Source organism: Takifugu rubripes, chromosome 14 (assembly GCF_901000725.2).
Source record: "Takifugu rubripes chromosome 14, fTakRub1.2, whole genome shotgun sequence".
In the NCBI taxonomy this organism is placed as follows: domain Eukaryota; kingdom Metazoa; phylum Chordata; class Actinopteri; order Tetraodontiformes; family Tetraodontidae; genus Takifugu; species Takifugu rubripes.
In genome coordinates this window covers 10203267-10218492 of record NC_042298.1, presented here as the reverse complement: position 1 = coordinate 10218492, position 15226 = coordinate 10203267, and the positions used below count along the sequence as shown (strand labels likewise).

Below are 15226 nucleotides of genomic sequence, written 5' to 3'. Positions count from 1 at the left end.
AACAAGAGCGATACCAAAAGTTATATTTAAGAAAACAAATAAAAGTATGCTAAAAAAACATGGAGACAACAGTCCAGATATTAGTGTTTTGTGTGCCAGAGATGTTCTTTCTAAAGGGTTGACTTTGATTTGAATTCCTAAAAAATCTGCTGTTTCCTCCCTTGCTCTGAAACAGGAAGTGGAACTGCAGTCGTCTTCCCCTCGTCTTGTTTAATGGAACCCCCCTTCCTGTTTTCAGATTCATCCTGATAATGGCCCGAAAGTCCCCAGCTGAATGCCATGCAAACACATAAAGAACACACGCACCAGTCCTCCCTTCAGCCGCTCTTTCCTTTGTGTTTGATGAGTCTTTTCCATCACCGGCAGTCCGATCACATTCCGGCTGACTGTGTGTGTACCATGTGAATTAATGTGTGTGTCAGCTGTGAAGACCCAAAATGATTGATTATCCCCAAACTGATTGCAGCTGAGATCAAAGGTGGTGTGCGTGTGAGCGTGCATGTGCATGTGCGTGTGTGTGTGCCATGTGCAGAGAAATATGCAGGTCAGCGCTGAGGGAATGTCAGGAATGCCAGTGTAACACAAACTCTTCCACCACTGGAAGCAGCTTTCACCTGGGCACATTTTCCACCAAATGTTGGCAGAATTCCTGGTGTGTGTGTGTGTGTGTGTGCGCGCGTGTATGTGTGTGTATATTTATTATTTATTTATATTTTGGCTTTGAAGACTGTGAAGGTTAGGACATAGTTTGGACATGGTGTATGGATTATGTCTGTGAAAGTACAAGGTTGTGTGTGTGTGTGTGTGTGTGTGCGTGTGTGTGTGTGAAAAATCTTAAATGTAAACATGCTCTCAGCAGTTTTCCTCATAACTCCCTCGCCATCGCCCCGCCTGCGGGCGTGCAGTACAGACTTTCCACCTTCGCTTCTTCCCTGCAGTCAGAACTGAACCCGGCTCTGGTGCCAGCTGCTCTGGCCCAGGTCACACCTTCTGGATCCAGTTCCCAGGCCTCGGTAAGCTGTTTCATTTGATATCACAACATATCTGCCACCCCCATCCCCTCCCGCCCGCCACCGCTCCTCCGCTCCCTCCCCGTCTGGCCGGCCTGTTTTCACTCAGAGGCTTTGACAAAGACTGGCGAAATAATTACAGCTGGGCCTGAACCCAGCAAGTGTTTGTCTCGGGTAATCTCCACCAAACCCCACCAGCAGGGACCGTGTCATAGGAAGAGGAGGAAGAGGTCGATTGTTCTGAAAATGAGAAGCCAATGACATCATTTCAAAGAGCTCTGTTCAGAGTGTTCAACACGTACAATAAACAGGCTGTTTAGTCAGCTCTAAAGTACACAGCTCGCTATGGATCAACAAAACTTATCACAGACGCATGCCCAGCTGGGAGAGACCCTCGATTCTAAATCTCTCATCGGTCTCCATCACCTCTGTCTCTGTCCCCCTGAAAAAGATTGTTGGAATGAGATTATTCTTAACAATGATAAGTTTTATTTCTGAAAACGCCAGATCAGGGCTGAAAACATTGAAACCAGGATGTCTGATGAGGAGGGAGGGGGAACAACAGGATGGCTGCTTGGGGTTGTGAGGAAATGAGTGACTTAGGGGACAGATGGGAATTTGTGAGGGAACGCGGGTGCGGGAGAGACAAATCAGCGGATGATTACGAGAAAAATTACACACAAACAAGCAGCTGCACACGAGATGATCCATGTACAAATTAGGTCTACATATGACCTACAGATGTTGTGTTAGATGTGAGGTCATTTGAAGATGATGGGCTGTGACAGTTGCTGATGAATTAGAGGGGAAGTGTGGCACGAAAACCCTGTCGCTACTACTACTACTACTACAACAACACCCTCAAGTGTTCTTATAGCCGCTCCAGGGAGAGGGCCATCAAGAGGAGAGTGGCTCCTCGGGCAGCTAAGGGAAGCGTGGACACATAGAGATATTTACATACAGTCAGACAGACTTCCTGGCATTGTCAGCCTGAGAGCGTTGATGTCAGATCCACTCCTTCCTGTGCAGAAGCCATGCAATGACAATGGACCCAAAACAGGACAAAGAGGAAATGTTTAAATTTAGGCCCCTTCTTCCACCATCTCCTCTTCCACGGCCATGTAGCTCTGGAGCTGTTTGGTTTTTGTGAATTCCTTCAGTTTCCAACCCCCTGAGCTCCCTCTCCCCCATTGTGTCATTTCAATAGAAGGATTTTCACATTCAACACAAATCCCAAAGGAGGATCAGCTAGTGAGAGCAGAGTTCAGTCAATCATTCAATTTACACTGATGTTCTTTTTTTTTTAAACTAAATTCAAGTGCTTCCCTATTAATCCTTCTAAGAAATAGGATTTTTTTTTAAATCCCCAGAATAATTGTTGCTTTGTAAAAAGCACCCAAAACACATATCTTGAGGACTTAATACAATCATGAGAATGCTTGCTGAATTAGCTGAATGTATCTGAAAAGTGCTGTTTTTGAATTTGTTTCTTAAAAGTTATATCTATAAATATACCATTAAGTGGAAAATTAAAAATCACACTTTCCAGTTACCATATCTTTATAATCAATTCACTTCATAATCAATTAACTAGTACCTTCTATATAATCTCAGCCCATACATTCCTTTCAATGTCATCACTGTGCAATGGCCAAGAGCAGGAGTTATAATAGTTATAAAAAATACTAAAACAAAAGTAACACCGAAAGGAAATATTTAAGTCTTATTATTAGCTAATGTTGCTAATGACAGATACAGCTGAAGCTAGGTGCTATATGCTATTTAGGCTACTGTTGACACGTGAGGTAAAACTACCGAGCCTACACTGTGCGGGCGCGCGCGTGAGTCCGCGTGCGCGTGCCGCGCGCCTCTGTCTGCGCGTGAACTTTACCTCAGATCAGTGTGTCTACGTCTGCAGCAGCGTTCGGGGCCAGAGTTCACCGGTCTGCCGCAAACTCGGAGCTTTTTCCTCCACTTTTCGGTGATTGCGGTCGAAAGTTGGAGCGGAGGGAGAGACTCTCCTGTCAGAACCGCTCCACACTCACCCATGGACATCAGCTAAGCCTTTCTAAAAGTGCGGGGAGTTTGCGGGGAGTTTGCGGGAAAAGGAGCGACGATGACACCTTAAACGGTCGGTGGAGTTTGGGTGAGTTCACTTTTATCTTCTGCGTCTGGGATTTATGGAAAGATTCCTCGCGTTGAACTTTCAAAGTCCCATCAAACTCTTAAAATGAAAAGCTAGAATATATTTTGGTTTGTTTCCTTGACGCCACATTCAAGACACACACACACGCGCGCGCACACAACTTTTAGCGTAACAAGTCCATTGCTTCTATTATTGAGGCATTCTGGGGGACATGCTCATTAAAATGAGTCCCAAAAGTATTTGATAGTCTGTGATCTGAGTGTTTTTCAACGGTGCATCCTACCAAAGGCCAACTAACTCTCAGTCTTTGATGATCTGACGATGTGAAGGATGGAACACTGAAGATTCTCAGTGGCCAAGAGGCTTCAATAAATGATGGGGATTAGAACAGGGAGGTAATTAACATGCTAGTTCAACACTTGCCCGGCATCTTCATCTTTCCTCCCCGGGTGCTTATCTCAGCTATTGTATGATGATGTCACAGCAGTGGCTGGCCTGAAATAACCAGACAGGAGTTTCCATGACAACACAGCCTCCTGGTTTGAATGGTGGATGGTGACTGTGTCTTAAATAATTACTATGGATGATTTGGATCAGATATACAGGCCGGTGAGTTTCTGTGGCCGTTGTCTCGCGGTGCAAAAGCATGTGTGCGAGACTCAAAACACCAAATGTTCCCTCTGAGCTTCCGTAGCGTGATCATTCTTGGAAATATGAGCTCATGTAAAGAAAAAGTGATGCTCCTCTGAGGATGAAGAGTTTGATATATTTCATCTGTATGGCATAAATCTATGAATCTGAACAGAGATAAACATGTCAAAACACAGGCTGTCAGTTTAATGTCTGAATAAAAATGTGTTTTTTCCCCCTCCTCCAGGTATTTGAGAGACAGACAGAGGCTTGAGACATGATGTACATTGGAGCTGATAGCTGACACTGTAGAATGAGAGAGGATGGAACAGACAGACAACCCTGCCCCTGAGAACAAAAACCCTAATGGGTTTGTCAACCGCGTGTTTAATGTTTCTCTGGATGTGCAAAATGAAACTAGCATAGTTTATATTCAGGAAACCTCACCGGGCCCCTCGGAGGGTCATGGAGAGACCCAGGATGCTCTACTTCAGACCTCCGTCAAGGATAGACAGGAGGTCAGCAAAAGGCCGCGGGTCACAGGGGGCATTTGGAAAATACTGAACCGAAAGAGAACCACCTCAGAGCTGGAGCGCAGGCCTCACTCCATGATTCTGCCGGGCGAGACTTCCATCCCCAAACTCTCATTTGCTGACAAAGTTCGCTCCTTTAAAAAGCTCAAGTCCCCGTCTGTGTTTAGAGGGAAGACGGGCAAATTATCGACTGCTAAGTTCACCAGCTCTTTGGGGGACGAGGACTCTTTCTACCGTGACATCGGCACCCCTCAGCAGCCCAGCAGGGGCACGCTTCGACACCGAGGTAAAAGGCACTCCTACGCCGGCTGCACGGCAGAGTTTGACTGTTCCTTTGAAGACCTTGACCTCACAGTTCCCGTTGATGGCCACCAGCCTACTGTAATAGGAGAGGCCGTTACTCAAAACGGTTGCAAACCAGCAGAGAGGGTTTACTACACTAAAAGAAACCAGAACGCTTCAACCAACTGTAACAAAGCGGCGGCAGGCTGCGATGAGTCCGGCATTAAATGCACCTCGAGTACCCACCAGGGTAGAGGAAGGAGGCACAAAGACGTGTGGAGTTACCTGAGGAGGATTTCCCTTTTGGGGAAGTCTAATCCTGTTTACTCAGAGAGGAGCTTTGACTCTGAACTCCATTCTCTGGACAAGACCATGGACTCGGACTTCGGTTCCGTAGATATAGAGAATGACAGAGACTGTCAGCCGCCGCCGCCGCCACCGCCACACAAATCCTCAGACACGAAGGGGCACTTTGGTGGTCTTTTCAGGTTTTTCAACAACGTAGCTGAAACGGCCAGGAAATGGCGGACAACATCTCATTCCTTCTCTCCTCCAGAGGGAGAGGCGATGCAGCTGAGCTCCCCTCGGGCACAGCGGCACGCAGTGGACAACATTCACAGTGTTTCCCTGACGGTGCTAAACGAGGGGCTTCCCAAACCCGAACGCGTTCCTTCGTCACCAGCGACCGCACACTCAAGCGGTTGTGACAAAGAAGACACAACGGTGACGGGGGGACAATCCCCGACAGTAGTCCTGAAAGCCTTCAGGCCATGCTCAGGGCCCAAAGCTGTCAATGGCCTTCAGAGTTCTAATGGCACAGGTGACCATATTCACATAGAGACCAACCACAGCCCCACGGTCACGGTGGAGAATTGTATCCCCTTATCGTGTCCAGACACAGAAAACAAAGACGCAGTGGTCAAAACAGATCAATTGAACTGTCTGCATGCAGAGGAAACGTTAAAGGGACAGACAGGAAATGAGCAGGATTCCAAAGACGCTCCTCCTGACTCCCAGCAAACACGGGATGTGCACATCCAATCACACCAAGGAGATAAAGAGAACACGACCAATAGTGTACCGGCATCAGACTCTACAGAGGAAATATTCAAGGTATGTGGTTTTTAATAGTAAAAGAATGACGAGAGCAGAAGAAAGTGGAACACTCCAGTGACTTTCTGTGTTCTGTTGCAGAGCAACCTTGTCATGTACATCCTGTCTTACGTGTATGCTGCAAACATATTCCATTGCAGGTTTTCTCCACATCATTAACTTACAGAAGCATGCCTCATGTAAAAATGTAATTAATTACATTGTCCATTCTTTTGCTTTTTTTAAATCATCAGTAACACACTAGCCAGCCTGTGAGGACTTGACATCCCTGCTATACTTGTCCTTTTGCCCCATCTGTTGGACAGAGGAGGAAACGGTTAGAATGACAGCAAACATCATAACGAGGCGTCGTCTGTTATGCTAAGTTGGTGAGGGTTACCATATGAGGAAATCCCTTAACTCCAGTAGTTGTCAGTGCGTAGCTAGAGCAGCCCCCGAGCGTTGTGACGTCTCCGATTCACCTTCTCACTCTAGTGGACACGTTAGTCATCTTGCTTTTAGTCACACCACTGAGTCAGGACGCGTTAGCTCTGACTCCTAATGACAAAATGAAATGCAGCAGCTCAATACTCAGCACACTTTTGCCAGGGTTTATTATGTAACGCGCAGAGTTGCAGGACTGTGCTTTGAGAAGCGTCGCGAATGTGCACTCTTGATGTTTCTTGGGATGAGTAATGTTGAACAAAGACCCTTTTCCCTAATCACCAGTCACTCCGAGATTAAACTGATCAACCTCGTCTTAAATTCTATGATTTATTCTTTGATGTCTGAAATGTAGCTTCATTAAAACCCTGTTGGGACTTTCCTCTGAACTCTGCACACAAGAAATGCATTGTTGCACTGTTATCTGAGCCAAACTGCTGAGTATCTCTGCCAATCCCAGCTGTGTGAGCAGATTGCCAGGCAGTCAGGCTGCAGTGTACCACATGCGTGCCCAGCCGTTACCCACGCTAATACAGAGAAGACCTCTGTACCTCACAAGCCCCCGCGCCTTCGCCCTCGCCCGTCCTCAGCTGTATTGGACTTGTGGAGGCCGACCCTCGACCGAGAGCTCTACAGCCATTATAGTGAGGTTGGCTCGCTGTGCCGACGGAGACGCAGGCCTCCTCACTCTGCGCCACACTCCTTGGGACAGGGATGGAAGACCACCCAATCCAGACCCTGCTCTGTCATAGAGACCAGTGTTACTAGGGAGACACAGTCCATGGAGCTGCACAACAGAGTAAGCTGTCAAATGGCAAACAGGCATTTATTCACAAATTCTCTTTTAAACTCAACTGTGCCATAAATGATAATGAGCAGTCCTATAAATATCCAAAGCATGCGCAGTATAGGCTGTATTATTCCTGACTGTAGTAATGACTCTCATAAACAGACCCCACCGACTCACCGATAAATTTAGCTGCAGCCCGTAATGAATCAAACACACAGTGGAGACCTTGAAGGGCAGCCAATACTAACCCAGTATTTATACACCCGCCACTATTTGCTGCAAAAATGCATGCAGGCTCTGCCCCATTTATAGAAGCCTGTATTTCCGGATGCTGCTTTTTACTTTAGCTCACCTCACTCTCTCTCTCTTTTGTACCTCACACTCTCTCACCCTTTTATTCATGTTCTTTCCCTATGGCTTTCTTTCCTTCTTTCTCTCTTTCTTTCTCACTCGCAGTCTTTCTCTGCGGCCAATTTTCTGCCTCATCGCTCCCATAAGCTCTACCTCTCGTTGCCCTAACTCAGAGTCAGTCCATTTTAACCTGATAGTCTCCCTGGTTGGCATGATGGGTAGTCTCTCAGCAGGGTACGCACGTCAACCAGTGCACCCAGTCAGACTTGTGAAATGTGAATGTTTCATTTTCTGCACAAAGAAACAACATTTATATTTATAAGGGGCAGCTTGACAAGTTTGTGAATATATGCTTTTAAAACAATCCCTGTATGGAGACGTCCTAACTGCCCAGTACCCTTCAGGCCTTGTCTCGCCCGCTGGGTGTGTCACCACTTGAGCCCCCACTCAGAATATCGCTCCAGCGGTGCCGTTCTCTGCCCTTACCCCCCAACACCCTCGCTGCATTGGCTCTGCTCCTGCCTCCATCAGGTAACATTGCTATTTGCAGTTTGAATCGGTTTAAATTGTTCTGTTTTTTTTTTTTTTTTTTGTCCAAACCTGTATCTCCAACGATGCGTCTGTCCCACAGACATGGCGCCATCATCGTCATCAGTGCGTCTACGCTCCGGAGGCTCAGGCAGCTGCAGGAGGAGGAGGCTGCTGAGACCTGGTTCCGAACCTCTGCAGGTCAACATTGTGAGTCATACACACACCAGAGATACACACACATATAATTAGTTTGAGCTTGTCCCCGCTGAGGCAGGCAAGATGGATGAACATGTTATGCTGTGTTTGATTTGCGTTATTCAGGGCAAATTCAAGACCAACACTTGTAAACACTTTATTTACATTTTGGAAATGTGGCCAAATGTAGAAGACAAGTGGGGCTGACAATTATCCCCTGATTACTAGCTAGAAGGTCTTCAGATAATAAAGGAACTGATCCATAAAAATGGTGGCCATGTGGTATAATGTCATCCAGTACTCTTGGGGCTTACTCATCCTGACGGGCATCCAACATTTCAGATGTTTCTCAGTCTGTTGAGGACACAGGCAGCCACATGGACTGTCACAACAGAAATAAGCCTGCTGAAAGATTGGGAAAATGTCTTTAGTGTGTCATTAGTGTAGAACTATCTATAGGGCACATCAGTATTACAAAGCAGGAGGTCAAACTTGGTATTTTAGAATTTTTGCTTCGAGGAGCAGGTGGCCCCAGGGGGGATCTGGTTAGAGGAGATGTTAGAGGAGTTTTCATTCTGAGAAATCCTGATTGGGTAGTAAAAAGTTCTCAGTCTATGTCCAAAATCGTTACCATTCGTAGCAAGAATGCATAGAGCTGTACACTGTTTACTTTTTACATCATATCCTTCATACTAAGTTTAGTCTACAACCCACTCAACTATCTATGTTGGCTCTTTTTGTTTGATTAGGGGAAGATTTAAATCACAAATATCGTCTTCAGTGCTACAATTTGTGATATGGCAAATATATATATATATATGTGTGTGTGTGTGTGTGTGAGAAACATACATGTACAGTAAACAATACGAGGTCTGGTCTCAGTTTCTCCGCAGTCCTAAACTTTTTTTTTTTACCAGAATTATCAGTAAATCACATAATGCACTAACAGGAGATCGTCTCTGAACTTATGAGCCTTGACGGGACTTTGAGTTCCGGCACATCTTCACATCATCAACAGTCCAAATGTCGTAAACTGTGTTTTTGAGTAAGCTCTGCTGCAGCATTAAGGCTTTGGTTGTAAGTTTTCCTGCTGGTCTAATAGCTTGTAGCCTCAGCACGTTGTTGCCATGACAATTGCTGGCTCCTGTTCATCTTCTTGCTTCTATCTTTAGGCATCTTTTTTGAGGGTGAGCTAAATAGAGAACGTGTGTGGGTGAGAGAGAGAAAAAGGTGGGAGAGAAAGAGAAGGGGAGAGAGATGCTGCCTTTGTATGTGCAGTTTTATGTTGTGGCCCTCCCCTCTGTGGTAGGGGACACGCAGGACCGTCTTGTTTGTGGTTGAGTGGAAGTTCACTTGCTGCAGACTTCATAGCTGGGATTATTTGGTATATGGTACAGGTATATGGCTACACTGTATATATAATGCACAGTATATTCAGCACTGACATAACAATGCAGCTGTGATTCAGTCATCTGGATGGATCATGCTTCCCTAATAAAACTTCTGTCTTGCTGTCTAATTTCTGATAAGTCATGCCTTCCTTATCTGGGAGAGACTTCACACTGGGAATGACACCATTGTTTTTTTGGGAGCGTTTGGTTTGCTTTACAGTGTCCCCGTTAGGATGGCTGGAGCCTCGAGGCCGCGGGCAGAGAGAAACATTCTCACTGCAGCGGATTAACAGCTAATGCTGATGCCTCTCTTCTCTCTTTCATTTAAATGGATTTCTCTCCTCCTCCTAACAAACACAATGGCAGTAGCAGTGGCCATGCTTAATTCCCATGCAGATGAGAGAACAATTTGCTGTCTGTTACAAATACTGTACTGCTGACAACCTGTCAGAAAAAGTCTTATTAAGGACTGACTCAAAATTCTATATGATGTAGTTTGGGTTAACTGTGGTCGGGCTGGTCATGCTCATATTATGCAAGGGCATCTATTTATTATGCATGAATCAGCACTTGGTGACTAGTTTGGAAACATAGTGGGGCAGCGATGAGAAAGGATAAATTATTCTTCTCATGCAAACATTTGCTTATTTATTGTCTGCATAATATTTTAGAGAAAAATGTCACAGAAATACTAAAACAATCGTAAAGACAGTCAGGATTCTAACGTGCTGCTGGAATAATCGTTCCCAACTCCAGTGTTCCTTCACTGCACCAGTTAATGTAAGCTCGTCTCCTGTCTCTCAGACCCTAATGTAAATTATGAAATATTAATTTATCATATGGTAAGAATTGCATGACTGCACCATTAAAAGAGTCCCTGAATTTACTCACCTATACTTACAGGCTGCTAATACAAGAGTATAACTTCCTTCTCCTCTTCTATCTAATACTACTACTTTTATGACTTCTTTGTGGAGACCTGAGGATTTTAGAATTCAGTGGTTCATGTACGTCATGGCTCGGTGACCTGATTATTAAATGGTGCTAATGTCTATAGCAAACACTAAATGTGCAGCTTCATTCTGGGCTAGGGTCCATCTGAAACAGGTGTTTCTTTCCTGTGTCTTTTCACTCTGCTGCCTCCATGAGCTGAGCCCCAGGTGATCTAAAATCTTTCTATCAGTATTCATTCAATACGTCAGCTGTGTGTTCCAGCCGCCGGCTAATAGGTTTTTGTGGGCTCTCTGCTGAATTGTGGGGCTGAGAACCTAAGCAGGTGGAAAACCTGAACTTCCTACCAGTCAGGTTTTCGCATGTGTTGTTGTTTTATGAGTGGAGTTCAGGCTTACAGATGTGTTTCTGTGTGAGAGACGGACAGCGACGCTCAGGGCCTTTCTCTTATATAACTGGTGAGATGGGTTTCTTTAAAGCCTTTCCTGCTTTTCTTTCAGATGGCTGGATGTACCCAGGGAGCAGAGAACAGTGCTGCATGTGCTGTTTTTCCTGCTTCCTGGTGAATCCAGCTACACGTTATCTCCATATCTGTGTTTTGTCATATCACACATGTCTGTGCTTGTTCCAGCTCTTTCTCTGAGCGTCCTCTGTTTTCTCCTTCAACCAGTCCAAGATTTCTAATCTTCATCAACCAACCCTACAGGTTATTCCACCACCAGCCTGAGACAGTTGGTTATACTGGTGGAGAGTTTCAGAAATGTCAGTACATGTAGTGTTTTTGTTATTAGATCACTTAAAGCCTTGGGCACTTTGGTGCTCGTTATTTGGTGTATGTTTCTCTTCCTGCTGAGGCGACACAATCTAGACAGCTTTTCCCATTGGTGACATATTCTTTTTCATGGCTCTTTCATGTTATTTTCAGGTAAAGGCATTTTATGGTCTGAAGGCAATAATGAAGAATGTTACTTTTTGTTTGGTAATGTGATGATGCCTGACAAATCATCCTAGAGCGAATCCCCACAGGCTCAACTGGGTTACAGCAAAAGTCCGTTTTGGATTATTAATATAAGTGTGTTTTTTTTGAGGGGGGGGTTGTCTATAAGGTCAGTGTGGTAATGGCGCCTAGATACTCATATCGAGTCTATTTAATATTTGGAGAATTAAGGTCAGCTAAGTCAACATCTTCAACTCATGGCTGTGTTCCCCACACTTTTCCTGGACAGTTTGGGCAATGTAAATATTACGCTGGAAAATAGCCAAAGATTTATGCAAATCAATGGTTATCAGGAGTCGAGAGATGTGGTTTTATGTAGATACTGATCATTTTATGTTGATCCAGCAGGAGCAGTTTTAGGAAGCTCAGACATTAAAGAGAATGTCTGATGTGGATGTTTAAATCTAGCTTTTGTTAAAATTGCTCTTTGTATTACATAAATATTGAGGCAGCTGTGGCTCAGGTGGCCGAGCTGTCGCTCCAGCGACCGCAGGTTTATTGGATGAGTGATCAAGATGACTCAGGTTGTGCATAATTTCAGTCCATTTGAAGGCAAAACGTTCACATGTTGACCAGTTTAACTCAACCGCTGACACGTGCTGCTGTAGCCTGAGAATTATTACCATTCTCACCTCCTGTGATGCTGCTGACCACTTGGAACCAGACCAGGCTCCAACTCCTCTTAATAGCACCTGTAAGAAGAGTGTATAAAAAGAGCAACAGTCTACCTCCCAACGTTTTGTCTTTTTTAAATGAGTCCTTTTTTAAGTGTCTAATGGATTGAGCTTGCTTTTTAAATTCCAACACAAGTTAATGTTTCAAACTGTAACAAAAAAAAGTTGTTTACTTTAAGGTAAGAATCCATGTAATATGCAGGACAGCTGAATATGTGTACCTTGAATATAATAAATCGCTGCAGCCTCAATCACTTTTAACTGATCTGAAGTAATGAGACAGAAGCTAACTGCCTGTGCAGTCCTCTGCTTGTTAGGATGTATCCTGCAGGCCTCTGTGAAAGATAGGCTGTATTTTTCTGGCAGCTGCCACTTCTTGTGTACATTATTTAGCTTAACTTTCTCCCTCTGACCTCCCTGCTACACCACTTGCGGTGTCAGAGAAAGCCCTCCATCACATACACTATTATGCAACCCCCCTCAGTCCTCATACTTGTTCTTCATTCTTCCTCTTGTTCCACCTCCTATTGCCCTGACCTCAGAGATCGCCATCTCAGAGACATTCTTATCTACCTTCTCTCACCCGCTGTTCTTCTCCGCACCCTTTCACCTCGTCTCTTCACTCCATCAGGTTTCTCCCATGAAGCATGCAAAACACCCGCACCTTACAGCCTTTTGTGGGTGAGCATAAGTGCACTAATGCAGGGATGTCTGTAGGCCCTCAGTCAGATGAAGTCAATCAAAATGTGACGTTGAAGCGAACCAATCGCACCAACAGCAAATCTTAATGTATAGTGCAGAGTTCTACAATGTAATCCCATCCTGTTTATGGATTCTTGCAACATAGAAGCAGCAAGCATTGCAGACCTGTAGATTTTGATATAACTTTGTATAGTAAATGATGTGCTACCCAGTGGGCACGAGAGGATTACTCTGTCTCTCGGACACAATACCTACCATAAATGTTGATAAAAATACTCTTCCTCCCCACAGGACTGCAGATATCCACTAAAGATTGCATGCAAACCCAGCAGGTTAGAGGCTGCAGGTGGTTGGTGGTGCTCTGATGAGCGGTGACACCAACAAACACACTGAGCACACACACAAATGTCACACACACACACACACGCACACACAGCACTGTCTCAACTGAGCACATCCAGCACAGGTCATATATTCAGCTCTCAGAGCTTTCTGTTCTCTAAGCTTTATTTAAGTGGCTCCAAAGTCAAATGGAAAGGTAAATAAATGTTGACTGTATTTTCAACACTGTTCCTTTTTTTTACCAGTTGCTGGAAAGCCACAGTGCTGCCATTGGGAGCTTGTTATAGTTTCTCATAGCAAAGACACTCTAACCCCTCTGTGTGAAATTTTAAAAATATTTTATACTTACCGCACCCACAGCACACATGAGAAGATCTTTTTCCTTTTTTTAGTTTGGAAAGCTTGTTGTCTGTTAGCCTGTGTGTGTATGAGAGAGATATTTCTGATTTTAGTCTGATATTTACAGTTACATTTATACATGTAGGTGTAGTTGAAGCAATCTGTACAGAGATTTGTGCAAATTGAGAGCAAAAACTAAACAGGGCAAAGAAAATGATCACTCTTCTGTTATCTGATAGCAATTCATATTTCAGTTTTTTTTAGCATCTAATGCACAGGACAGTCAATAATTTTTTCATAAGTTAGTAATTACAAATCACAATTAGACACTTCTGCCAAATCCTTGCAGGACAGTTTCATTTTGTTTTACGGCCTCTGCGACCCACCGTTATTACACTGGTTTATCATTATGAAATAATTCATTTTAGTGCTCCCATGGTAAGATCATAAATGAGTTTTTCATGAAGCCATAAATTTGAGGATGTTGTCAAAGCATTCCTAAACTGTAATTTCACCAGCTTGTTTATCCTCTATTATCTCGCCTCGTCTACCTCCCAGTTTCTTCACATTTGTTGTGCGTTGACCCACTGACTTTTACAATAAGACACAATTTGATCTAAGCGAATAAACAGCCAGTGTCTGAACAATGGTGACAGAAGCGTGTTCAGGAAAAGTCCAGCAATTTATTTTTAGATCACTTTGTGGCTTGAAGGCCTGGGAGGAAGCAGGAAGTCAGTGTGGTTGCTGAGGGGATGGGAGGGGAACAAAAGAATTGGAGCAGACTGGAGCGGAAATGGGCGTGGTGAGCATCTATTAGCCAAATACCTACTGACCACAAACATTAATTTGCCACCATCAAACTACCTTTAAATGTATCTGGGGTAAAATCCTAAATGGATTAATGACCATCTCAAAGTTTAATGTTCAGCTTAATACTGAACAATATCGAAGCTTTGGAACAATTTTATCGTTCCGGGTGAGAGGCGCAATTCTTCCTCACATGCTGCCGGTGTGACCGTGACAGAATCAAAATTGGCACAAATGACCCCTTTAAATGATAGCAGAAGATCCCGCCTGCTTCCAAACAAGATTCTGCTCATATTGCATTAGATATTCTAGTGGAGGACTCATGTCTTGAATTCAATGTTCTCAAGGAAATGGTCAGATGAAGCCTTATGCTATTGACCTTGCTGCAGCAAAGAGTAGGACCCTTAATTAACATAAAAACAATAAATATAATGAATTGAATTGAAATATATTTAGCTAAGGTGGATGCAAATCTATTCAACTTATATGTGATCTCCTGAGCATATATGTGATCTGGTGTTGTTGGTACTCAAATTCTCTCTAATTAAAGCTTTAGTAATGTGATTCATTAGTCCTGCTAACATTATTCTGAGCTAGAGCTCCTCTTCTCCCCAGCAGATCTGTTGAATGGAACCTTTCTGTAATTATCTCATCATTGCATAAATTTAAACTGCTCATTTCCATATGAATGATATGGTCACTGACCACTTATGATGAAGCTTTTAGGGTTCAGTAATTTTAAAAATATTGCATCTATTACAATGGGGGGAAACAAATGATGCAAATTATCTAAAACAAATGTTAGAATCAATGATATTTACTTAATGCAAGTGTAATCACTTTCAACATTATTGCCACGGTTTGGAGATATTCTGCCATTTTTCACAAGCTGTCCGTCTCACTTGTATATGTATGAGTATATTAGCATGGGTGTCTGTACTGATTTAGACTTTCAGATGTGACCTTTGTTATCTAAATGTCAGGGAGATTGGAGAGGGAGCCCACAGAGGTAGGGCCAG

The 15226-nt window shown here is 44.0% G+C and overlaps 1 protein-coding gene and 2 long non-coding RNA genes across 6 annotated transcripts in view; 1 reads left to right on the top strand and 2 right to left on the bottom strand.

Annotated features, from left to right (window-relative positions):
* Window positions 1-1279: 1279 nt before the first annotated feature.
* LOC115252322 (uncharacterized) lies at window positions 1280-2787 on the bottom strand. The gene is made up of 3 exons (XR_003890736.1): window positions 2608-2787; window positions 1972-2031; window positions 1280-1452 (listed from the first exon to the last, which is right to left on the bottom strand). It is a non-coding gene; the product is annotated as an uncharacterized lncRNA (long non-coding RNA).
* A 125-nt stretch (window positions 2788-2912) lies between these two features.
* The window catches only part of LOC101077650 (rho guanine nucleotide exchange factor 9), a 36269-nt gene continuing 23955 nt past the window's right edge, over window positions 2913-15226 (top strand). For 2 of the 4 annotated variants that reach the window (XM_029847098.1, XM_029847100.1), the window contains exons 1-5: window positions 2913-3156; window positions 4034-5714; window positions 6598-6936; window positions 7683-7809; window positions 7910-8016. In XM_029847098.1, coding sequence (XP_029702958.1) covers window positions 4110-5714; window positions 6598-6936; window positions 7683-7809; window positions 7910-8016 — 2178 coding nt within the window. In that variant the 5' untranslated portion in view covers window positions 2913-3156; window positions 4034-4109. The remainder of the gene's footprint in view (window positions 3157-4033; window positions 5715-6597; window positions 6937-7682; window positions 7810-7909; window positions 8017-15226) is intronic. The other 2 variants (XM_011610848.2, XM_029847101.1) reach the window with 2 other exon arrangements.
* On the bottom strand, window positions 5829-6809 carry LOC115252321 (uncharacterized). Its single transcript, XR_003890735.1, has 3 exons — window positions 6689-6809; window positions 6094-6251; window positions 5829-6008 (listed from the first exon to the last, which is right to left on the bottom strand). It is a non-coding gene; the product is annotated as an uncharacterized lncRNA (long non-coding RNA).